The 26,988-nt window shown below is 35.1% G+C and overlaps 3 protein-coding genes and 1 pseudogene across 3 annotated transcripts; 1 reads left to right on the top strand and 3 right to left on the bottom strand.

Moving 5' to 3' along the window:
* The first annotated feature begins 2,244 nt into the window (after nt 1–2,244).
* LOC116592476 lies at nt 2,245–2,882 on the top strand (annotated as a pseudogene).
* Nucleotides 2,883–5,936: 3,054 nt separating this feature from the next.
* On the bottom strand, nt 5,937–6,873 carry LOC116592475 (olfactory receptor 6C3-like). Its single transcript, XM_032345666.1, is given in 2 exon segments — nt 5,937–6,471; nt 6,473–6,873. Coding segments are annotated over 2 exon segments (936 nt in total).
* A 5,903-nt stretch (nt 6,874–12,776) lies between these two features.
* Nucleotides 12,777–13,715, bottom strand: LOC116592474 (olfactory receptor 6C1-like). The gene has a single exon (XM_032345665.1). It carries the CDS (start codon nt 13,713–13,715, stop codon nt 12,777–12,779), a length of 939 nt encoding a protein of 312 aa, XP_032201556.1.
* A 9,998-nt stretch (nt 13,716–23,713) lies between these two features.
* On the bottom strand, nt 23,714–24,649 carry LOC116592473 (olfactory receptor 6C3). Its single transcript, XM_032345664.1, has one exon. It carries the CDS (start codon nt 24,647–24,649, stop codon nt 23,714–23,716), a length of 936 nt encoding a protein of 311 aa, XP_032201555.1.
* Nucleotides 24,650–26,988: the final 2,339 nt, after the last annotated feature.

The raw sequence follows: 26,988 nt of genomic DNA, 5'->3' as shown, positions 1-26,988 counted from the left end.
TCATAATAAAACACTAGTAGAGTAATGAAATGTAAAAGAGTCATCTAAATTACTCATCAATAAATGAAGTAAATATTATTGTCATCCTCAATTTACAGACGAAGGAATACCACATAAGGTACTCTACAAGGACAGTTGTCCTACAGACACTGTTGTGATGCATAAAGGCAAATTATTTTTTAGTAAATTGCATGTTGCTGGCTTTATGACATTTAATTAAAACTAACAGTACTTAAGATAATAGTAATAGTTTTAATTTATTAAGCACTGGGAGGTACCAGGCATGTTTGTTAGCCATGTCTAAATAAATATTTAAACTACCCTCTGAGGTAATTCCCATTATTCTCTTTAATTTTTATATCAATAAGTAACTCACTGAGAGTTTCACTAATTTTTCCAAGATTGCACAAATGGAGACTTAGTGGAGTGAATGATGGAGTATATGAGCTGCTCCTGAGACCTGAAGGAATCCATGTCAAGAAAGCCATTGATGTGCTAAGTGAATAATATTGTTGAGTACCATTGTGATTTTCACTATTGTCTTTATGAAAACATATCAAGTTAAGAAAACATTAAAATTGTAATACTCATGGAAGTCTAACCATAGGGTTCCATCTGGTACCATGATTAAAAGATATAATTTTGCCCTGTATTTGTCCCCAGTGGAGATCCTGGGAGGTAGACCTAGAAAGAAAAGAGAGTTTCTTTTTTTTTTTTTTTTTTTTTTTTAAAGATTTTATTTATTTATTTGACAGAGAGAGATCACAAGTAGGCAGAGAGGCAGGCAGAGAGAGAGAGAGGGAAGCAGGCTCTCTGCTGAGCAGGGAGCCCGATGCGGGACTCGATCCCAGGACCCTGAGATCATGACCTGAGCCGAAGGCAGCGGCTTAACCCACTGAGCCACCCAGGCGCCCAGAAAAGAGAGTTTCTGCCTATTGAGTAATGAGTGTAAGAGGAGCTGCTGTTCAACAACTGTATTGTTGAAGGGGTATAGTGATTTCTGTCCATGGTTTTGAAAAACAAGGCATCCTAGAAAACCGAGTCATAAAAAATTATTCAAACAGGATATCAGAGCAGAGCAATGATAATTTTAAGGCAGGAGGTATTAATAGTTTATATAGGAATAGGCTTTTTGAGACCTCCATCCTTTTGTTGATTAACAAATATTTTAAATGCCGTCATTTTAAATGACGGCACTATGGTAAGCCCTTTGGTAGGCAATAATGAACAAAGTATCCCTTTTTCTACAAAATGTTCATAGTCTGTAAAGATCTAGGATCGAGAAAGATGACATTCCAGTATATGGTGAAAATTTCTAATCATATTGATAAACATACTGTATCATGGGGCTCATGTAATCCTATTTGACTATGAATTACAGCAATACAAAGCCAACTTTATAGATGGAGCAAAGAGGGCAATGCGAATTTGAGGACTTTCGCGCTGGAGATCTACCATCAGACAGAGTGGTAGAGGGCATGATGAACACCAAAGAGATCTGATTATTTAAGTATACAAAGACTTACTGTGACTCAAATCAGACTGATGGAGAACGACAAAGTATTATCTATCAGTGAGAGAATCAGTTGTTAGTCCCATAATCTATGATTATGGCTGCGGTTGTTGTTGTGGATAACTCAGTGCTCAATCCAAAAATGACAGAAACTCTTTCAAACGAGAAATGGTAGTATCATACAGGCATATGTTATATTTGAGATTACCAGTGGAAGAGTTTGGGATCTAAGCTTCTTTAGTGAAAGCAATATTCTGCATGTAAGTTTAGGGATTTAAGTTTAATTCCAAAAGAGTAGTTGTCTTCTGAATTTTTAATTTTCTAAGATATGTTATTTTGGAAAGAAATCCCCATAAGCCAAGCCTGGCATTTTAGATGAGCTTATTTAGTACTCCTGTGAAAGAAAGTGCTTTTGTGGAAGAAATAGCATCCTATTCTGAAAATCTAAGATTTCTTTGTGTATGTTCATGTTGAAAAATTTCTTACCTCCCCTAGAAATTGGCACAATTGCTGCTTTGGGGGACACAGTTGTGATCTGAATCATTTTTCAGATGCATATTGGTGATATATACATTATTTGTTTCCTATGAATATCTGCCTTTTACTTTAAAAGGAGGAAAAAAGTATACCCACTTAAAGGGGTATATCTTATGGGGGGTAGGTAAAATGTTAAAAAGAGTTTAAAACATATAATGTTGCTCTTTCATCTGGTTATTGTGTCATGAGGCACCATGAGCAGCAAAGTATCCAAGCGACACCCTGTACTGGTGGTGTTGGAAGTCCTGAATGGGAATCAGTGCCAGTGTCAGAAGTTTCTGGAGATGGTGGAGCTGCAGATCAGCTTGAAGACCTACAACCCACAGAAGGACAAATGCTTCTCAGGCACATTCAGGCTCAAGTCCACTCCCTGCCCCAAGTTTTGGGGGACCAGCAGCACTGTGATGAGTTCAAGATTGTGGATATTTCCCACATGGACACTAAAACACTGAAGAAACTCAACAAGAAAAAAGAGTTAGTCAAGAATATGATCAAGAAGTGTGATGCCTTTTTGGCTTCAGAATCTCTGATCAAGCAGAATCCACAAGTTTTGGGTCCAGGCCTGAATAAAGTTGGCAATTTCCCTTTCATGCTGACCCACAATGAGAACATGGGGGTCAAAGTGGATAAAGTGAAGTCTACAGTCCAATTCCAGATGAAGTTGCTATGTCTGTCAGTGGCTGTTGGCCACATGAAGATGACAGATGATGAGTTTGTATGCAACATCCACTTAGCTGTCAACTTGCAGGTGTTGTTGCTCAAGAAGGATTGGCAGGAGGTCTGCGCTTTATGCAACAAAAGCATCATGGGCAAGTCCCAGCACCTGTACTAAGGCATACCTTGATAAACCCTTGTACTAACATTAGGAAAAAAAAAAAGAAAGAAATATATACTATCCATATGAGGATCACTAGTATTGGTTTTATAACATAACTTTTTTCTGTGCATAATAAATTGAATCAATAAAATCAGCTTTTCATAGAAAGCATAAAATAGAAGTAATGACTACTTGCTGTTTTCTGTTTCTAACCACGCAATTCTCATTCACTTCACTCACTTTGACAGCTGCAATTTGCGATCATTATTATTTTTGTCCAAGATATCCATTAAATTATATTTCTTACCTTTACTTGGAATTCTTACTGCATTGTTGGAAATGTTGTGAGCAGTCCTATATTTTATATTCATATGGCCCTGGCTATATGTTTTTATAAAAGATTAATTCCATACTGAAAAGTCTCCCTTTTTATCTGTTGCTCAAAATCTTATAAGGTGGAAATGATCTGTTCTATTAATCCAAATGGCTAGTGCATGCCTGCAATGTATTTGCTTTGAAAGTCTTTTCAGAAATAACATCTGAATGATTTTCAATATAAGAATTAGGAAGAAATTAAAAGAGATCCTTAATCTCAGGAAACAAACTGAAGATTGCCGGGGAGTGGGGAGGGAGGCATAGGGTGGCTGGGTGATGTACATTGGAGAGGGTATGTACTATGGTGAGTCCTGTGAATTGTGTTAGACTGATGATTCACAGACCTGTATCCCTGAAGCAAATAATGCATTATATGTTTAAAAAAATGCAACAGCAAAGGCAAAGGAAGACACAGAATTTGGAGAGCTAAAAAAAACTTTTCATCCTTTGCTGCTATAAAGCATTAAGAAGTACAATAGGTAAGAAAAAAAAGGAGGAAGAAATTATATTTGTGAGTTTCCTAATCTGCTTATAGTAAGCTGTTAATATCCACATAATAGGTATTAAATATAGTTAAATATTTAAATTAAATAAATATTTACCTAGTTTGTGCATGGACTTAATTTATCAAATATATCTCAGTGTTTCCTAATGTACATTGATAAATGCCTGAAAAAGTCTTAGAAATCTTGACTATGGTCATTGATATGAATTCTTTCAAAATAGATCTGAGATAGTAATAGATAGAGTGTGGTACCAGGTTAACTGAGTGTAAGATGAATAAATGAGCCACAATGCCATTTGAGGGTAAAGGGAGGCTTGCTGGAGAGTCTTGGAGAGTATCATATCCTATTCTCAAAATCTCTTCTTACTGGGGGATCTGGGTGGTTCCATTGCTAAGTGTCTGCTTTCCACTCAGGTCATGATCCCAGGGTCCTGAGATGGAGCCCTGCATTGAGCCCTGCATCGGATTCCTTGCTTGGCGGGAAGCCGGCTTCTCCTTCTCCCACTCCCCCTTGTGTTCTCTCTCTCACTGTGTCTCTCTCTGTCAAATAAATAAATAAACATTTTTTAAAAACCCCTATTACTGAGGGAAGAGCATGACTTTTTTTTTAAACATATGTGATTATGACCAAGAAATAAAATAAAGGTGAAAACTGAGATAACAGTCAAAGCAGACAAGGTTTGTCTTAAATGCATGTGACTTTGGGTTAAAAAGAATCAACCCTTAGCAATTATAGTGAAACTGACACTAATTGTGCTAAGGCAGGAAAACTGACATTTTCTTTGACAATGATATCATTACCTGGCCAATAGGCTTCTCATGCTTAAGTTACTGCATTGATCAAGTTAAATTTTAATTTCATGTAGTTTCTCTCCCCCACTAGAATCTGAGATAAGTTAGAGCAAGAATCCTCCTTCTCATCACTGAATCCCCAAAGCTTGCCATAAGTAAGAAAAGCCTGAATGAATTCCTTAAACATTACAAAGTCCTTTAATGTAACAATCCTAATATTGAACATGAGCTTTTATTCCTAATTTACTACAAGTGAAAGTCAGGGTGAAGATGAAAGTAACCCAACTAGTCTGGGTTTTGAGATGAAAGGAAAGTGATTGAAATGCCAGTTCTGAAAGCTGCAATCTCTGTACATTGAAATTTCAGCCTCAATTTCATCATGTTCATTCACCTATAAATCAGAAGCAATAATGTTCGCTAAGAAGTTTTGTAAAATAAATACTGCATGTGATTTGCTTAATACAGAGTAGAGCGTGTAGAATATTATCAGTAGATGTTATTTCTCTTCCGTACTTCCCAAAACCCTAAAGTCCGTTCTAGATGCCACAAATAAAGCTCCGTTCTCCAGAAAGGTGAACTTCCAGTGGTTTATCATAGTTTCATCCATTTTATACGTTTGGTTTATTTTTACATTGTCTGTTCTTCACCTATTTTTTAATTTTTGGAGACATTTGATCTGCCTAAGGAAAAATACTTCTAAGAGAGATTAGTAATGAATAACACCCCATAAAGTCGTTGGCAGGATTAAATGAGTCAATACAAAGAAAACAATAGCTCTAGAAGGTAGAAATTGCTGAAAATTTTTCTGTTATCCCCACCCCCTTCTACCTCCTTTCTCTTCCTCCTCATTAGCATCTTAATTATGATAAACGGTGTAAATATTTTTTAGTACGTGTGAGTCTCTAATCTTTTAATATTTTAAAGTAGATATTTATATTTTATTCCCAGTCCTCTGGTGATTGTGTTTACTTGATTTCATGGAAATGACAAAGAGAATCAAAGTTTTCTAATAACACTATCTATTACTGGATAAGAATGAAAAGTTCAGAAATCCACATCAATCCTGACACTCTTTCCATCAAACTAAATGCCCAGTGTCTCTTCAAAGGTAAACTATTATGATTCTGATATCACCTCACACCAGTCAGAATGGCTAAAATCAGAATCATAATTATTAACCCAGATGTTCTACTGCATTAAAAAAAAACACTTGAATTTACAGAAAATTCTGAAACAATATTCAGTTCCTCAAATGTTTGAGTTCAATGATTAGGAACTTTAATATGGGAGTGGAAAAAAGGGGAAAATACATAACTCTAGTAAAGGAAAGGGAATTTCGAGAAAGTGTGAATAATAGTATTTACAAGAATGTCATCCTTTTAGTGCTCCTTACACTTTCATTTACTGGAGAAAATCATAACCTTTTGGATAGTATCTTTAAAGGCTTGCTTTACTTGCTGGTTCCTGAGGGTATATATAAATGGATTCATCATAGGAGCGACAGAAGTATTCAGAATAGCCACTCCTTTGGTCAATGATGCCTTTTCTTTTGCAGAAGGGTTGGCATACATGAATATGCAGCTTCCATAAGAGATGGAAATGACAATCATGTGTGAGGAACATGTAGAAAATGCCTTTTTTCTCTGACTGGCAGAGGGTAGTTTCAGAATTGTTCTAATGATGAACATGTAGGACAAAATTATTAGTGCCAAAGTGAAAAGCAGAATCACTATGGCAGAGTAAAAACCGATCACTTCTAAGAGCCATGTGTCTGAGCAAGATAATTGCAAGAGGGGAAAATAATCACAAGCAAAGTGATCAATGACATTGGAACCACAGTAATCTAACTGGAGAAAAAGAATAACTGGTGGGAAGATATTTAAGAATCCTGTCAGCCAAGCACAAAAGACAAGTAAAATGCAGACTCTTGTTCATGATGGTGGTATAATGCAAGGGTTTACAGATGGCAACATAGCGGTCATAGGACATGGCAGTTAGAAGGTAAAACTCAGTTATTCCCATGAAGATGAAGAAAAACAACTGAGCTGTACAATTATTGTATGAGATCGTCTTGTCTCTGGTGATAATTGTGCCCAGAAATCTAGGAATACAGACAGTTGTAAAGGATATTTCTAATACAGAGAAGTTCCTGAGGAAGAAATACATGGGGGTCTGCAGATGGGAGTCAACCAAGGTGAGAGTGATGATGGTCAGATTACCAGTGACGCTTAATATATATGTGATAATTAAGAAGAGAAAAATCATAATCTGAAGCTCTGGGTCATCTGATAGCCCTAGAAGAATGAATTCTGTGGGTACTGTGTGGTTTTTCATTGCTGATCCTTTCTTCCCCCCTTTAGAGCGAAACTGTATATTCCCCTGTAGGACATAAAAATTTAAAACAAGATTGAGGTTAGAGTACAGAATCTTAAAAATATCCACAGTGATGAATAATCTATGAAACCCAAAAAGAAATGTTTTCCTTCAGCAACTCTCCAATTTCTACTGACCTCACATTCAAGTAATACATATTATTTGAAGTTAAATACTGATTTCTTTTTGTTAAAAATGTGCTGTCAGGGGCCATGGGTAAAAAAAAAAAAATCTTGTGATAACATTTAAGCAGATGCTATTTATTCTAATGTTTTTTTAAATATTAAGATTCTAATTATTCTTGAAAATATTTAGCTCCTTTTTAAAAAATCATGAAGATATTCTGATTGATATTTTTCTTTTCCTCAATATTATAAAAACTAGTCTGCATTATGGCTCATCTAAATACAGGGTTTCAAATCTCACAGGGGTGATTTAGGCCTGCCTCCACAATTTGAGACCTACATAGTTTAGGAAGCTTTCACAAGGTTGCAAAATTCGTCATCTAATTTGTGAGTAATCATCTCACTGTACAGTGTGCATGTTTATGCATGGGAATGTTTTGTTGACATTCTTTCATGAATTACTTTAAGAGTTTGGTTGATGCTATCACACTTTTATATATATATTTTTGCCTTGTTGATAAATAGGCTAGAAGTACAATAAGGTAACATTCTATTACTAAATTAAATAGTTGCCTAGAAGTAGTTGAATTCACTCAATGCATAATCATTTTCTTTTCTTTTCCTTTTTTTTTTTTTTTAAATAATACTTCTATGGAAAATGAACAAGTAGATGGTCAAAATAATACCAACTGGGAAGCAGATATTTTTTCCAATAGGGAATTTTAATAATAATCTTGTGTATGTAACAGAATACATTTTCAAATTAGTAAAACTGAACAATCCAAGATTAATTTCTGTGTTCCTGCTTTAGGATTTTATTAAGAGTCTCTTGGTAGTAAGCAGTTATTTAATTTTTAATATTGAAATGGTTGTAAATCCACAAACATATATGCAAACACGATTTTAAAACATTTATGTAAAATGAAGATTCCATATCTTATATTGAAGAATAAAAAATTTACTTACTTCCTGATTCTTCTTGATGATCTTGTCTCAAATTTTATCATCTGATTTGCTTAAATATTTACACAATTTCAGAGCTGGTAAATTGAGTTAGCAAAATATTTGGTTTCTATTGTGCTCTCAAAACAAGTGTGTTGATTTAACTTTTTTATGGTTCTTAGGGATTATAATTCTCTTCAACTCATGATATCCTTCATTCCTGATACTATAAAATGCTGACAACATTTTATTATAATTCAACTCATTCTTGCTTTTCATCTGTCAAACTCCACATACAAATTCAATTACACCTAGGTTGACTACTACTTTTCCACTTGCCTCTTTTCATATACTACAAAACAGTTATTTATCCAATCATTTTTCTTTCTACTCATGCAAACATTTAAAATAAATATCTTGTAATTCTATGATTATACATCTGTGAAACCTAAGTAATATTTTCCTCAAGTTCATGGACTGCTATATTTTCCTGCAAACACTGTTTTGAGAAACAGAATATATGGAATGTTCTTCTCTATGTCTGACATACAAATAGAACTGGACTTATTTTATCTGTGTCTTTTTGTTGACCCGGGGGAATTCATTAAGTAAATAGAGTGCCAAGGAGAATAATCATTAGACAGAGGTGAATCAGTTTTATAAATATTGATTAAAAAGTACAAAAAGTAAAATGATTCAGGAAAATAGACAAATGTACAAGTGGCAAGATCCTAAGTATGTGAAAGCTTGATTTAGAATTTCACACTTCTATTGCTTCTCGGCCTTTTGGCTAAGATCAAGTGTAGAATTTCACTCTTCTGTGACTGCATAAGGAATGCACATTTTTCTTCCACAAACTGGACTTGTCTTCAGTAGAATTAGTGTGCTGATATCTTCTGAATTTTGGCAACCTAGAGAAGAATTCTTTATGAGGATGAAATGGTGGAAAACACTGCTGTGGATTTCTATTATGACTGATTGTCTTCTGAAACGGACAACCTTTTAAAGACTGACAAGAAGGTTTATAACTATATTAACCCTTTGAATTTAGGAAAGCCATTCCCAAGCCCCTCCCTAATGTGGCTTTTATTGCCTTTTGACGACTTTCTTCACTGTGCTATTTACTTCCATTAAACAGTTATTTATATTTGTGCATATGACATCTTCTCATATTGAGAATATTTATGAATCAATAAAATAAATATCTGGAAATCTGGCATTGGATATTTTGAACTTGTTTAATCCACAATTCCTTCAATGAGAGATGTCATTTTTATTCCTAGAAGGGTAATATATTATAGACATATAGGGGCACATTGGTGGCTCAGTGGCTTGGGCCTCTACCTTCAGCTCAGGTCATGATCTCAGGGTTCTGGAATCAAGCCCCATATCAGGCTCTCTGCTCAGCAGGGAGCCTGCTTCCCCCTCTCTCTCTGCTTGCCTCTCTGCCTACTTGTGATCTCTCTCTCTGTGTCAAATAAAAAAATAAAATAAAAAAATAAAATAAATACATATGAATGCCATATGTACTCATATGTGTAATATAATTTTATATTTCATGAGTTATCTTTATTTTCTTTGCAGTTATAGATGTGGACATAAAACATGTGTGCATTTAATACCAGTAGTGCAGATTAACACTATTTGTGGGGCAGCGGGGTATGGATTATTTACAGGATTGAGAGATGAGAGTATTTGAAAGACAAAAGAAAGAAGTGGGAAAGGATGAACAAACCACTGGCTCACACATAGGACAATACGTAGATGCTGAGATGTGTAGAATTTATAACTGCTACACATTAAAATAGGCATTGAAAATATTTATTCAAGATATTTCAGTGGAGATGGTGAAACTACTTCTCTACTTATGAAAATTCTATTCCTTTGCTTTTAGTTTTGTATCCAAATAGCAATTCTTTTTGTATTTTCTTCAGAGCTTTTATTGATTACCAGGCACTGACCATAAAATTGTCTCATTTTTTCAAACAAGCAGACAATACAAAACCGTCTGAGGTCAGTGCTATTATTATTCAGGTAAAGAAAGAGTCTGAGGCAGAAAGAAGTTAAAGTGTCTGATGTCCACCATTTGTGTGTTTGGAGCAACACAATCTTTAGTGACTCACAGGGAAAGGGAATGAATTTCTATCTCACAAAGCACTGTACTTCATGAAATATCCTACTAGACATGTTTCTTCTCCATGTCTTTTCTCAAGCTCCTAGATACTGGATTGTCTCTCTCTTTCCTCCTTAATCACCCTCTCATTCTCTAACTTTCTATCCTTACTGCTTTAGTCCTACTTCCTAATAGCTGTTTAGCTTTTCTCTAGGCCTCAGAATAATTTACTTTTAATGAAGACTGATTACATCTGTTACCCTCCTATCCACAAGCTAGTAGGCATCTGCTTTTTAATAATGTGTCAATTACCACCATGTATTCTGAGGTTGATGAGTGACTATGTTTTAGGTCAATGAAACATCGTTCAAGCTACCAGGTTTCACTCTCCTCAAAGAATGGAGGATGGATTTTAATTACAAGTAATGGTTTGCTGTAACATGTTCTAAATCAAAAGACAAAATTTGTTAAATCAAATGGTTAAGGGATCCAACTCTTTTAAGACTTTCTCTAAAACCTGAACTGGCATCGTATTACTGAATATTTCCAGTATGTATTACTAATCATTTTCAGTGATATATTATCATGCTCTTGTGGAGGTAAGCCACTCCACAAGATGTTGGTTGGCCTCCTACTTACTGACTACCATCATTTAATTGAGCTATTATTCTATAAATTGAATTTTTAATCTCAGAAGTGTAATGATTGACAGATGATGTTGGATCTGATAAGTTACTTGGTGTAACCCATATAGTTAAGAGAATCTTTTTGTGTGTGGAATAAATAAGGGTTTGCATCATAGGAGTTCCTACCATTAGAAAGTTCCAATGCAATCTTTAACAAGAATTGTTCTCAATAACTTCATGAAAAGTCAATACACATCAAATAAATTGATCTTTGCATAGTTGCCAAAAGGTCTAATGTAAAATAAAAGAGGAAAATGAACAACAAATGCATTAGAAAACATTCAATAAGTATTTCTTTGTCATAAAAAATGTCTAGTTATGATAAAATGCACATTTTATTTGATCACTGTTTTAAAGCTAGCTCACTGTTACGTACATTATTACATATGTTTATGTTGGGTAAAATATTTAGTCAGAGCACCAGAGCGTTGGAACCATTCTAAATTATTCAAATGTTTTTATGTACTCAGTGTTTATTGAAAACCCACTACATGGCAGATGCAGGTTCTAAGGGAGTAGTATTAGTGACTTCTGGTAAAAGTCTAACAACTGCTTTTCAGGGGGTGGAGGTGAGGGGCTGATCTGTAGAGCTGATCCTGTTCCAAGATGTGAAGTCTCTCACATGGCAGGTTTCAAGCTACTGATGTGGGCTTTCTGAATGCAGAATTGAGAAGACACAGCACAACTGGCTTTTGGGAAGCATCTAGTCAGGCCCTGCACCCTTCTGCGTGGACCACAACATTTTGTCTGCAGGGGATACAGAGATCTCTGCTCTCCTGGGCTGAAGGATGTGAGAGAAAACAGACAATAAGGAATGAGCATGATTGATTCCTAAATTATAGTGTCTTTTATAAATTAGTAACTATTTTGTAAAGGAAAACTGAAAAACTTTGGAAGTAGGGGCCTACTATAATTTTATGTAGAGAAATTGGGGGAGGCCTTATTGAGGTGACATGCAGATATCTGGGAGAGGAGTGTGTCTGGTTTAAGAACCATCTCGTGTAAATGCACTAAGGCCTTAGGAGGAAATATCATGTGATTTGCTAAGAAAGGTTTATTTGTTTTTTCCTTTCTAATATTAGTAAATGTATTGGTGCTTATCCTGTTAGTCTCCTGGTTAGACCATCCAGTATAGTACTGAATAAACACAATGATAGTGAGTTCGTAACTGATTTTTGTTAAAATGATTTTTCTGTGAACAAAGTATATCATGAAACAAATAAGATTTTGCATCATTTGCACTTAAATGAATTGTATGTATAAACTGTTATATCAAAATCGCCAGAAAAAGTAAGAGAATGTTATAACTCTAAGCCATGACTGTATTTATGGTCTTTGTATAGTAAATTAAAAGTGTTAAACATGACTTAATATTTTCTGAATTTCTAGAAGGTGTGTTTCCTGATGGAATCATATAACAGTTTCTCTCTTATGCTCTTGTTCTTTTTATGTATCTTAATTTTTAAGAATTGTTGTGGAAAAGTTGGAATTTAAAAATATTTAGAAGAAGAAAATGAGGTCATTTTTATAGTTATAGAGTGGAAAGACTAACTCAAAGGAAGGGAAATGCATGAGAAAGTGATTGGTTTTTATTTTATTTTTTATTTTTTTATTTTCAAAGATTTTTATTTATTTATTTGATAGAGAGAGATCACAAGTAGGCAGAGAGGCAGGCAGAGAGAGAGGGGGAAGCAGGCTCCCCCACTGAACAGAGAGCCCGATGTGGGGCTCGATCCCAGGACCCTGAGATCATGACCTGAGCTGAAGGCAGAGGCTTAAACCACTGAGCCACCCAGGCGCCCCAGTGGTTGGTTTTTAAATGGAAAAAATATATATTCAAATATCCTCTGTATACTGTTGGCAACAGAAATACAAACAATGAAGTAAAACTGTAGTGAGACTATGTTGATATTCATAGACATTTGAGGGACCTTGTTTTTTGTTTCCTTGTTCTTTATTATGCCTCTAATTTATGAAAACACTTTTATCCTTTATTTTTTATTTGTTTGAGAAGAATACAATCTTTCTTGCCCTGTCCATGAAGGCTCGCTTGACTTGCTGGTTCCTTAGGCTGTAAATAAAGGGGTTCAGCATGGGGGCTACTGAGGTGTTTAGCACAGCAACACCCTTGCTCAGAGACACTCTGTCTTTTGCTGCTGGATTAATGTACATGAAAATGCAGCTGCCATACGAGATGGAGATGACAATCATGTGGGATGAACAGGTAGAAAAGGCCTTTGTCCTCTGACTAGCGGAAGGAATCCTCAAAATTGTTCTAATGATATATATGTAGGACAGAATTATTAATGCCAAAGTGAACAGTAGAGTAAACACAGCACAGGAAAAGCCCACTATCTCTAGGAATTTTGTGTCTGAACAAGAAAGGTGTAGTAAGGGGAAATAATCACAGGTAAAATGGTCTATAACGTTGGACTTACAGTAATCAAGCTGTATGAACTGCATGAGTAATGGGAATATGATTAAGAATGAAGCCAACCAAGAGGCAAAGACAAGGAGTTTGCAGACTCTGGGATTCATGATGGTCATGTAATGCAGAGGTTTGCAGATGGCAATGTAACGGTCATAGGACATGGCAGCCAGAAGGCAAAATTCAGTGACTCCCAAGAGGATGAAAAAAAAGAACTGAGCCATGCAGTCATTAAAGGAAATGGTTTTATCTCTTGTAATCAAGCTGCCCAGGAACTTGGGTATGCTGACAGTTGTGAATGAAACCTCTAGCAAGGAGAAATTTCTGAGGAAGAAATACATGGGTGTCTGGAGGTGGGAATCCAGCAGGGTAAGGGTGATAATGGTCAGGTTCCCAGTGATGCTGAGCATGTAGGTGATGAGCAGAAAGACAAAGATCACCCCCTGAAGCTGTGGATCATCTGACAATCCCAGGAGGATGAACTCTGTTATTTCTGTGTGGTTATTCATTTATTTCCTCTCTTGTATAATCTAGAGGGAAAAATAAAACCAAGCAGATTGTAGAAAAGAGGATTATCCACGGATAGTTCAGGAGTTTATCTCTGGAAATAAATATATTATGCCATACCAATTTGATGTAGTAGATCTTTAAGACATCTTAATAAATAGGTGACATGTATAAGTAAGTTTTTATCATGTGTTGCTCTCTGTGTTTTACATAGAATGTTTCTCCATAAAATCCTTATTTCACAGATTGGAAACTGAATCTAAAAAGATTTTTAAAAATCTTATCCAGGGGCGCCTGGGTGGCTCAGTGAGTTAAAGGCTCTGCCTTCCGCTCAGGTCATGATCTCAGGGCCCTGGGATGGAGCCCCGCATCGGGCTCTCTGCTCTGCAGGGAGCCAGCTTCCCCATCTCTCTCTCTGCTGCCTCTCTGCCTGCTTGTGATCTCTGTCTGTCAAATAAATAAAATCTTAAAAAAAAAAAAGTCTCATCCAAACCATGTATTCCAAATGAGAAGAACAGGGGTTTTAGTTAGTTTTTTTTTTCTTTTTTTTTTTGCATGTTTGATAACTGGAATAGAAATGCTGCCTGTAGATGTAAATGTACTTCTTTCATGGGTCCCCTTCTTAATGGGAAACTACAACTACTTGTCTTTTTTCCAAAAACAATAAAAGTGTCTCCTTTCCTCATTTCTGTCCCTTAGTTTCCTGTACTATTACTCACTGTACTAGTGTAACATAGAAAAGATGACATGTCAAGGAAAAAGTCACTAAAATGGAGGTATCTCTAAATTTGAAATTCATTGAAGTTAAATCTTTAACAATGTAACAGATTTCTGTGTTTTCACTCTGACTCACATTCTCCTTTCAACCGCTTACTCCTGATCTTAAGCTGTAGGCAATGAATTCATTGACATACTGTCCTCAGATATTATAGAGTACAGAATATGAAAAGACAGAGAAATTTAGTAGATTGGATCTACATATTTCATTGGCTAAAGAAGCAAAATTGGATGAGCATTTAAAATAAACTCTGTCTTCTCCAGAATAGTTTTTCCTTCCAAGTTTTTTCCATCTAAATGTTGTTAGTGTATTCTCCCTATGTATGTATTCTACTTTCCATCCCATATTACATTTTTATATTTTTCATTTTATTTACATCAGTATTCATTTATAGAAGCTTTGTTTTATCAACCCTGGAGTAATCAATGAATCATATATGAAATCCCTTTATCTTCTCTTCCTGAACAACAACAACAACAACAACAACAACAATGCATTTTAGAGTGAAGTTTAAATTCCCCTCAATAAATTGAACCAATCCATTTTCTTATCCCTTATTCTGTGCATTCTCATTAAATAATAAAATTTTCAATTCAGAGTCATGAGAGAAATCTTGCAATAAGATATTTAGTTTCAAGATATAGAATTGTTGATCATTGGTATATAATGCCTCATAATACTATGAAATTTCTTGCTCTTTTTTCCCCTTACATGCCCGAGTTCTCTTTTCACTCACTTCACTGTTTTGCAAAAAATATTGCTGTTGATTATTTGAGGCAAATTCCAACTGAGATGGATGCTGCCAAAGCTACTGGGAAAGCATGTGAGATTCATAAGAAATGAATATTTCTTTTATTATTTCTCAGGACTGGAGAAAACAGGCTAAAGAGCACTTACAAGAGAAACAGGCATCGCAATGACATTTTGCAAACAAACTTATGGCAATTCAAGTGTATGATGGATATTTCAATCATAAAAGTCATTGTTCTCAAAGAACAATTCTCTATAATTAACAGCTGTGTATAGACTCTGATCTCTCAACCATTTCTGTGATGTTTTTGGTAGAGAAATGAAACATATACCTGAGACTTGAAGATATATAATTTTAGGCTTTCCTTCCTAACTACTCATTCATGTTTCTTTTTCCCAGTCACATATAAGTTATGGTCACAAGTTTAGTGTGTCCTTTGGTTCTTTTTGTTTCAATGAATTCTAACCTGTCCTGATATCTTACTGTTGAATTACCTGTGTAGCCCATTGAAAGTGAAATTTAATCAATTTAATGAACAAATACTTGCTATCATGTTAAATGAAATAACAGATATGTGAATAAAATAATAAGCACAAACCAGTTATTTTATTTATTTAAGTAAATGACTTTTAGGACTCTTCTGTTGTTTCATATGAATTTTAAGGACGGCCTTCTTGAGAAAAGAATGGTATCATCTCCTAAATTGTCCAATTTAAAAATACAACTATTTAAAAAGACCTATTAAGGATTGAGAAAGTGCTTATTTATTTATTTATTTTTTAATAATTAGAGTAGTGGTAAAAGCTCCCTACATTCCACAACTGGACACTAACTTTACCATTCTGCATTCTCTATATGTGCTGAAATCTCTCTTCTTAAATTAGAAGTCCTAAAAAAGTTGTGAATATATATATCTTCAAGGCAATTTGCACCCATATCATGAATACACAGTTTTCCAATTCTCTTTCTCTCTCATTGACATTCTTTTTCTTGGTGTTAGGTCTATATGCTAGGCTAATTTGTCAGAGAAGAGTGCAAAATTTTGGTTTAATTTGATATCTTGATTAATTTCTTGGTTTATACCAAGTACCATTTTTTTTTTAAAGATTTTATTTATTTATTTGACAGAGAGAGATCACAAGTAGACAGAGAGGCAGGCAGAGAGAGAGGGAGGGAAGCAGGCTCCCTGCTGAGCAGAGAGCCCGATGCGGGCCTCAATCCCAGGACCCTGAGACCATGACCTGAGCCGAAGGCAGCGGCCTAACCCACTGAGCCACCCAGGCGCCCCCAAGTACCATTTTTTTTTTCCTGCAATGATTCATTCCATTTTTGATGAAAAAATATTTAGTGACACTTAATCTCATGTAAGAACTTCATGGCGACTGAATGCAAAAAATGTCATAAGAAACAATGTAGTTTTTTTTTTTTTTTTTTCAGACTATTACTTTAGCAATGCCTTAGAGTAGTACCAAAATTAGTTTGGAATGCACTTTACCTGAATCCTCTGAAAAAAAGAAATGACCTTGTTTTTTTTTCCTAATGGAAAGGGGAAGTTTGAATCCCAAGTCAGATCGACCAGTATGAATAGGAATAACAAAGGAAAAACAGTAATCACTTAAATCCGTTCACAATCTGTAGATTGTCATAGAGATGTTCTACTTATATCATGATTATCTGAGTTTATTAACAAAGTATCTACATTTGCAGATGATTTTCAACTCAAAAAAAAGGAAAAGAATTCTTATAAAATGTATGGCATCAGAACTTAATGTATAATGTGTGGTATTTTTAGGGCAACTTGTGGGCTTTGCATTCAAAGCAAAATAGATTAGAAATGCAATTTAGGGGTGCCTGGATGGCGCAGTTGGTTAAGAGTCTGCCTTTGGTTTTGACTCAGGTCATGATCTCAGGGACATGAGATTGAGCCCTGCTTTGGAGTCTGCACTCTGCGTGGAGTCTGAAATTTTCTCTGTATTTCCCTCTTCTTCTCCCCATTGGGTTCTCCGTCTTTCCCTCTAAAATATATAAATAAATATTTTTTTATTTTAAACTGTAATTTAGCTACATTATAGTATTGTGAGTTTTGACAGGTTTTTAATCTCTATTTTAGTTCTTTTTTTTTAATTTTGAAATGAGAATATCATCATGGAATTAGTTAGGACTAATTTAATTATAAGCACAATTAAATTGTACCAAAATATTATAGCATGTATTCCTAGACAGTAGTTACTAATATCTTATTAGCAAATAAAATCAGTTATCACATTTGAGGAATACAGCTCCATTACAAAATCACAAAACCATTTTTTTTCTCACTCATTGAGAGACAGTGCTAATGCTGTATGCTTTTAACCTCATTTATTCTTTTTGATAACCTTATGTTAATCTGAAGAAATTGACAATGAGAGAGGTTAAGCGACATAAAAACAATCAGCTATTAAATGGTAGAATTGAAATACTAATTTCTTTGTGCTGGGAAATGGAGCATGGGCTACTTAGTAAACCTACAGTCAGTGGGAGAAACCAAAGCAAGAAAATAATTTTCTGAAAATTAATAAAAATAAATTATTATGACAAACAGGAAATGTAACATACTCATTTTTTATAACACTAGACATATATGGAAAGAAATAGCAACCTCAAGTTATTCTGCATGATCTGATGAAAAGTTGAGTTAAGAGTTAATGAATTAGTGCTAAGAAAAGGAAATTTATCATTGGTTTCAGTTTTATAATCTTACCTGTATTTGTCATATAAATGTACTGCATCAGCTGGTTGAAATTATACAAAAAGCACATTGACAACTATTTCAGTTTTAGGTTAAGAGATTCAGTATTTCTAAAAATCACTCTAAAAACATTTGGTATTACTTTATTTCTATAGCTAATTTTCTATTACACATTTTCCATTGTAGCTACAGTAACAAAAACAATGAAGAGAAGTTAGACTTGGAATTACTTTGGGTTTTTCTGGATGAAGATTCTATATGGATTTTCCCCTGCATGAGGCACATGTTTTATTTACTGTATATGCCTATGTCTCACAGCAAATACTCCAATGAATCAAATATGCCAACAAGGGCTTAGAGGAAAATACACTAGGGATTGTACAAATGTTATCAACAGTTGCACCAATATTGGAACAGGAAACTTTTTGGGATAATGCCCAAAGAGATAGAAAGGGCATAAGAAGTCAGCCAAAAGCATATGGAATATTTTGCATATGATCTAAATGAGAAAACAACTAAAGTGCAAGGTTTTTGGGAGAGATTTCCTGAATTTCCTAAATCAGGATTTCTCTTAAGATTAGATGCTCCCATTTCTTTTGCTGAGTAAAATACTCGGACAACTTAATCTTATATGAAAACATTACATTTTTATCATATACTGAAATGTCTCCATAAAAGTGGCTCTCCAAGCTCGTAGATATCAAATAAATTATTCAAAAACTCGGAATACAGAACAATAAAAAGAATGGGATAGAGTTCAATGCTCAGTGATTTCCCATTGAAAGACATTAAAAACTATGGATTAAATACTCATTGAACTCTTCAATCTTTTCCAAGAATCACTTGAAATTATTCTCCCATCATAGTTATGGTGCTATTTATGGAGAAGTATCTACTACCTAGAAGGTCCCTTTCTATTTGAAAGTTGTGTTGGGTTTAACCCTGTAATTAATGCAAGCATAAAATCTAGGAACTTGGTAGGATTTTACAACTCTGATTTCTTTCTGTTTCATTTTAGAAATGACAAAATATCTTTCAACAAATATCTTTTGAGGATCTGCTATCTTTAAATAGTACACAAAACACTGGGGATAAAATGGAATCAAAATAGATATGATTCCCACTGACATGCAATTACTGAAGATTAAGGGCAAGTCAGTGAGAGAAAAAGACCCAAATAATGTCACATAATAATAGCCAAAGTTATGAAGCACCTGGGTGGCTCATTTGGTTAGCGTCTGACTCAACTTCAGCTCAGGTCATGATCTCAGAGTCTTAGGATTGAGTCTTACCTCAGGGTCTGAGCTCAGTGCAGAGTCTGTTTGGGATTCTTTCTCCCTTCTCTGCCCCTCCCCCTGCTCATGCTTTCTTTCTTGCCCTCTCTATATAAATCAATATGATCTTTAAAAATAAATAACAGTGTCCCAAAATATGTAAGGTAACCTCTCATTTCAGAACTTTGATACTATGCCAAGGTATTTTTAATGAGGAAGCTTTCTCCGTTATACTAAGTAATATATATATATATATATATATATATATATATATATATATTTCATTATATTTAGTCATTTTTTGAATATGAATGTATACCAAAATTTACTTTTAATATTTTATAGTTTTTATGTTGATTGAAATTTACCAAAAGTCCAAAACCAGTGACTTAGCTAAATATTCTATATTATTCTTATTCAACCATAGTATTTAATAAAATTATGTTTGAGGATGACCTAATTGTTTATATCACAGTTAATCAGTATAACCTGCCTATCTGTGAAAAAAGCTATTTAAACAGGTATCTTTAATTTCTATTAAAAGTTTCATAGATACAAAATTTTGTTACTTTAGGGATCAAAAATATTTTTAGTTTGATATATAAGTGCCTATGGTATACAAGAATATCAATGGAAGACAGTATATCACAAGGATTTTTTTTTTTTTGAAGATTTTCTTTATTTGAGAGAGAGAGAGTGAGAGAGAGCATGAGAGGGAGAAGGTCAGAGGGAGAAGCAGACTCCCCATGGAGCTGGGAACCTGATGCAGGACTCGATCCTGGGACTCTGGGATGATGACTTGAGCCGAAGGCAGTCACTTAACCAACTGAGCCACCCAGGTGCCCAAAGATCTTTTTTCTTAATGGAATTTTAGATCCAAGAGAGATAGGTTCAAATTCAAGCTTTGCTATTTACTCACATTATAAGACTGGAAAATTGTTAAAGGCCTTTCTTTCTTCATTTCTAAAACTGGTTTAACAATGCAAGTTTTTAAAAAATATTTTATTTATTTATTTGACAGAGAGAGAGAGATCATAAGCAGGCAGAGAGGTAGGCAGAGAGAGTGGGAGGAAGCAGGCTCCCTGCTGAGCAGAGGTCCCGATGCGGGGCTCTATCCCAAGACCCTGAGATCATGACCTGAGCCGAAGGCAGAGGCTTTAGCCCACTGAGCCACCCAGGCGCCCCCAATGCAAATTTTTAACAAATTAAGTAAAACATAATATGTGGAGCTTTCTGTTTCAAAAGAAGGAGTAGCTTGAGACAGATCAATAGTCATGCAAAGAGCATATGGAAATGTGAGATTAAACAAAAAATAATGTGCTCTAAGACATATGACACCTTCAGTTTCCAGTTCTGCATGTAAGAAGTCACAAATCACCACCTGGGTCTAATGAAAGAAAGAAGATGAACAGCCTGAAAAATCAACTCCTTTTGGATCCTTAGAGCAGGCAAATCACTGCTCTCAAGATTGAAAATCAGACAGATAAATATAAGAAGTGAAGGTTTAAGGGAGTAGAAGCTCATGAGCAGGAACTGCCATAAGGTCCAGTGCTAGAGTAGGAAAACCTCAATATAATGTCAGAAAAATCACCTCATGCTTCTTCATGGGAAGAGGAAAAGGGACCGTTTTGAAATACATGAGAGTGCTGTGCTCTTAAGAGAGCCAGCCCTCACAGAAATCTAGCTAACCAGAGCCTAACCTGCTGGGACACTATAGAGCTTAACTGACCCCAGACACGGAAATACCCAACTCCAGTATCCTCTAGACTTCCATGTGGGAAAAAGGAAACACCCAACTCCAGCCCACTCTAACCTTCCTGTTCTACTAAAGTGGAGGAAAAAAACTGAGAAACACTTACAAAATTTACAGCCCAGAGGCCAAGGCTCACTAAGACACTGAGCCCTAACTGCAGGACTATAGAATTCTTCCCCTCCTCCCATGCCTGACCATCACATTTCTAAAAGTCTGCTTGCTCTGTTCCTTTTACCCAGTGCATCGTGTCTGGGTGTCAAGAAAAGAGTACAAGCATAACAAAGGCAAAAAAAAAAAAAAAAAAAAAAAAAAAAAAATTGGAAGAGTCAGAGCATGATTCAGAACCAGACATGGCAGAGGTATTAGAATATTAAGGCTGGAAATTTGAAATAAATATGATTAATATCACAAGGGATCTAGGGGGTAAAGTAGATGGAAAGCAAGAACAGAATGAAAAGATATGCACAGAGTTACAATCCAAAAACCCCATACAAACAAACAAACAAAAAAAAACCACCATCACCAACAACGAAAACAATTCCTGAAAAAATACAGAATTCTTAGACAAACAGAAATTAAATGTATGTGAAGTCAATATCCAGACTGGACAGAATTGTTAAGAGAAATGCTTTAAAAAGAAGGAAAATAATATAATTCACTGTGTCAGAGATTTACATAAAGTAAGGAAGAACACTGCAGAAAGAAGAGTCGAAGGTAAAACAACAACAACAAAAAATAAACATTAGTTTGTTGGGTGCCTGGGTGGCTCAGTGGGTTAAAGCCTCTGCCTTTAGCTCAGGTCATGATCCCAGGGTTCTGGGATCAAGTCCCTCATTGGGCTCTCTGCTCAGCAGTGAGCCAGCCTGCTTCCTCCTCTCTCTCTGCCTGCCTCTCTGCCTACTTTCAATCTCTATCTGTCAAATAAATAAATAAATAAAATCTTTAAAAAAAAAATCCACAAAAACAAAGCATTAGTTTGTTAACTTAGGGCACTTGACATACCCTAGGTGACTGTAGGCTGCTGAGAACAAGAAGGATCTGGATGGCAAGATGTTGCTTCAAGGACTTGAGGTAACACAGAAACAGAGTGAGCAAGAGATTACAAACTCCATAAAATAAGAAAATAAGGAAATGGGTAAAGTCTTTGAATTGGGAAGATCCCCGTGGAAGTGTGAGAAGACACATCCTTGGAAAAGTTTTGAGAGGCCCCCAGAATTTTGTGGACTGAAGCTGGACTGAAGGGTGATGGTCTTCCAGATTTATGAGACTGTGAGAAGCCATTGTTTTTTCAGATGTGTAAGTATCAACCCAAAGGTGCAAGAAGCATGAAGAAACAGAGAAAATTCTCCAATCAAATAACAAAATCTTCATTAGCAGAGTCTAGAGAAATATAGGCACATCTGACAAATTATTCAAAATAACTGTCATAAGATGCTCAATGAATTAGGAAAGTGGCATGTGTTTTAGTTTTATTGCATTTGCTTCAAATCTTTAACAGGTATAAATAGTTTTTTAAAGATTTTATTTATTTATTTGACAGAACGAATGAGAATGAGAGATGGCCCAAATAGGGAGAGCGGGAGTCAGAGGGAGAGGGAGAAGTAGGCTCTCCACTGAGCAGGGCGCCTGATGCAGGATTTGATCTCAGGACCTGGGATCATGACCTGAATGGAAGGCAGATGCTTAACTGACTGAGCTACTCAGATGCCCCAAGTATAAATACTTAAAAAAAATGTTAGAGAACATGGAAATTCTATAAATAGTCCTCAAATCATGATCAATATTTACCTTGTGATATGCACTAAATTTCACAAAATAAAAGCTCTACATTTAAAGTGCAAATCACAGCTTCTTATTACTTCTAAGAATGGAATTTAATATACAATAGTTTGGGAGTGTAGCTTTTTAAAATTAACATATAATGTATTATCTGATCCAGTTGTACTGGTCTGTGAATCATCAGGCTTACACATTTCATAGCATGCACCATAGCGCATACCCTCCCAATGTCCATAACCCCACCCTACCACCTCACCCCCAGCAACCCTCAGTTTGTTTTGTGAGATTAAGTGTCTTTTTTTTTAATGTTAAGAGATCATCAATGAACTACTTGAAAAAACAAAAGAGATCACACACTAATTTTGAAACTATACGTGCCACTTGGGGAATTTATTAAAGAATTAATACTATTTTCTATATCGTGTATAAAGTATGTCTTATAGAAATGCACTTCATGGGATGCCTGGGTGGCTCAGTTGGTTAAGCCGCTGCTTTCGGCTCAGGTCATGATCACAGGGCACTGGGATCGAGTCCCGCATGGGGCTCCTTGCTCGTCCGGGAGCCTGCTTCTCTCTCGGCCTCTGCCTGCCACTCTGCCTGCTTGTGCGTGCTCTCACTCTCTCTCTCTCTGACAAATAAATAAATAAATAAAATCTTAAAACAAAATAAAACAAAACAGAAAAGAAATGCACTTCATTTCGACAAAGTTTTGTAGGAAAAATAAAGTCTACCATATTTTAAAATAAGTCAATAAACAATGCATGAAGACACTTTGGTATGGAAGTGGAAGAAATGAGGCAGGAAAATATTTAACTATAATGGGGCATATAAGAGACTACAAGAAGAAGCATACTGATAGAGATATGTAGGAATTTCAGGATTTTACCTAGTTACTCTTTAGACTCTCCTTCCCCCACCCTGCCCCAGGAGAAATATTTCATTTACTTGAAGAAAATACTACTTTATGGACCACATCTCTGAAGGCTTGTTTTACTTGCTGGTTTCTCAGAGTGTAGATGAAGGGGTTTAGCATAGGGGCAACAGAGGTGTTGAGAATAGCTACTCCTTTTGTCAATGATGCCTTTTCTTTTGCAGAGGGATTAGCATACATAAATATACAGCTTCCATAAGAAATGGAAATGACAATCATATGAGAGGAGCATGTGGAGAAAGCCTTTTTTCTCTGACTGGCAGATGGAAATCTCAAAATCGTTCTGATAATATACATATAAGATAAAACCACCAGTGCCAAAGTGAATAGCAGAGCAACCAAAGCAAAGTAAAAACCAATCACTTCTAGGAGCCACGTATCTGAACAGGATAGTTGTAGAAGGGGAAAATAGTCACAGGCAAAGTGATTGATGACATTGGAAGCGCAGTAATCCAGCTGGAGCAGAAGCATGAGGGGTGGGAAAACGGTCAGGAACCCGCCCAGCCACGCACAGAGCACAAGCACTGTGCAGACTTTCCTGCTCATGATGGTGGTGTAATGAAGGGGCTTGCAGATGGCAACATAGCGGTCATAAGACATGGCAGTCAGAATGTAAAATTCTGTCACCCCCATGAAAATAAAGAAAAAGAGTTGGGCTGCACAGTTGTTATAGGAAATAGTCTTATCCCTGGTGATAATTGCTCCCAGGAATCTAGGAATACACACAGTTGTAAATAAGATTTCTAAGAAAGAGAAATTTCGGAGGAAGAAATACATTGGTGTCTGCAGATGAGGATCCACCAAGGTTAGGGTGATGATAGTCAGGTTTCCAGTGACGCTTAATAAGTATGTGATAAATAAGAAAAGAAAAATCACAATCTGAAGGTCAGGATCATCAGAAAGGCCTAGCAGGACAAACTCTGTGATCACTGTGTGGTTCATTCCTCCTTTTCTTCTTTTAAAGGTATTTAGGTGGCAAGAGAATTAAAGGGAGGAGATGCAAGTTATAACTCATGATGATCAATATCACCATCATTGATACCATTGTAAAATACATTCTATAGTCCTTGATGATCTTAATTTCTTTTGATCGTCTTGTTTGCATTTGGTTGTGAGTTTTGCTTTTTTAGTTTTCTTACATGATTTGAAATGTAGCAGGAGTCAAAAAAAAAAAAAGAAATGTAGCAGGAGAAAATTGGAAACCTTTATACAATAACTCACATCATTGAAAGATGGTAAATAAAATCAGTACTTCTTCCTTTGTCCAATTTATGTATATTATTGATTTTTGTTGACAAATTAAGAGAAATAGGCATTTTTCTTTCTTTTCTGTCACATATTTGTTAATGGATACTCCCACCTAAAAAATAGAAATGGATGATCTTAATTCCATCACAAGGTTAAAGTGAAATTTAGAAGACTAAATTTACAACCAGTATAGTTATAGGTTTTATGAGATGAGAAATCAATTAATAATTTTCCTAGCAAATGAAGCACAGTATTAATTATAAATTATTTAAATTAATTAGTTACTTTATATTAATAGGTTTTAGTGTAGTTTTCTATACTGTATGTGAGCAGTCTATATATATTATATAGTAATATATATGTATGTATTGTATGATAAAATATATAACCTAAATATTTTATTTAACAGAGAACATATTCACTTACTTCTTGGTTTGTCTTACAAGTTCATTGAAATCATTAATGTTTGACATCTTCTGTGACTTGCTAGAAATGTATATATAGAAACATTTTTATATTTGAGCTTAAAGGGACATGCAATATTTATCTATTTTTTCATTTTACACTAAACTACAAATTGAAAAAATGAGTACTTGCCTCAGATCTTAGCAGCGCTGTCACCCAGATTTTCCATCTGATCTTACTTATTAGCTTTATGAGAAATGTTTGATGCTTTTGTAATTCTGCTGCACACTTACCTTTTACATGAGAAAACTTACCTATAAAGTTATTCCAGAAGCATATAGGAAAACCTCTGCCATTTCTTCTAACCTATTCAGCTATTTCCCAGCTGTGCTAGATATCCAGTGCTGTAGATTTTGATTTTTAAGTTTAAGACAGTCCTCCCTTTTGTTTTAGATTGTCAAATTTGTGCATGAAGAATAGAATGTAAATCATTGCTTCTCTGCCAGACTCCAGCAACACTCACTCTAATCAAATTTGATTCGCTTTGTCTCTATTTTACGATGGCTCAAAGAAAATAATTCAGGAAGTAAAAATGGAATGTCAGAAACTTTTAAAAATGTGGAAATAATACAATAGTCCTCTTCAATAAAGTTAATCTAAAAATTTAGGAAAGCATGATTTAAAGAGAAGACTGAAAGGGATATAACATTATTGGTATATTCTTAAACTAGATTGATTTCCCTTCACTTGGACTTATACCTCAAATTTTCCAAGACTACTTGTTTTGACCTTAAAATAAGGTTGTTCATGGATCTCCTGGGAACAAGACCAAGTCCAGGTCAGACTGTATATTTATAGACCATGAGGGATTTCTGGAAGCCTTTCTTGCATTTCTCAGTAGCTTTTTAACTCTTCTCTATAGTGAATCTCCCTTGAGAATGGTTGTGTTCATCCTGTATCTCACAGAAGACCTGTGATGTTGACTTCTATGGAATAATTACTTTCATTAATCACAATTACTTAATATTTCATGAATAGCAAAAACAGTTGTGAAATCTTTCTTACAAAAATAAATCATAATCTAATTTATATTTAACCTTCTTGGAATGTAAAGTTTTCAACATATACCCTTTTTTGCTGTTGTTTATCCTTAGGCTTTGTTAATGTTGAGGCATCAAGAAGAAAGGCCATTTAATAATTCTAAGTCAAATAATAACTATTATAATGCACATATCATACTCACAGTCTTAAAAAATATTATTACATTGGTTAACCAATTTAGTCCTCAATACAAATAGCAATAGTTAATTGCAGAGTCAGTTTGATCATCTTAATTTTCATCTTGGCCTTTATCTCAAGTGGTGCCTTCTTGTGTGCTGATTTAAGGACCTCAGAAGGAGCCTTCCTTCATTCTAGTCAGGGCATACATTAAACTTCAGGGGTTCTGGATCATAGCCCAAGGGACTTCATTACTCTTGAAATGAAGGACGAGAGATGGAGTCAGGATTATCATCACTCCTATAAATAGATATGATGTAATAACTACTTAATATTAAATAAGTGTTATATGTCTAAATTAAATAACAAAACATACATTTAACATAAAATACATAATAATGAATTTATAT

The sequence above is a fragment of the Mustela erminea genome, chromosome 6 (genome assembly GCF_009829155.1).
Source record: "Mustela erminea isolate mMusErm1 chromosome 6, mMusErm1.Pri, whole genome shotgun sequence".
In the NCBI taxonomy this organism is placed as follows: domain Eukaryota; kingdom Metazoa; phylum Chordata; class Mammalia; order Carnivora; family Mustelidae; genus Mustela; species Mustela erminea.
This window is presented reverse-complemented; position numbering and strand designations above follow the sequence as displayed.

Bases quoted from the DNA above. Each gene is read 5' to 3' on its own strand.
- LOC116592474 (XM_032345665.1), bottom strand. From the start codon at position 13,715: ATGAATAACCACACAGAAATAACAGAGTTCATCCTCCTGGGATTGTCA.
- LOC116592473 (XM_032345664.1), bottom strand. From the start codon at position 24,649: ATGAACCACACAGTGATCACAGAGTTTGTCCTGCTAGGCCTTTCTGAT.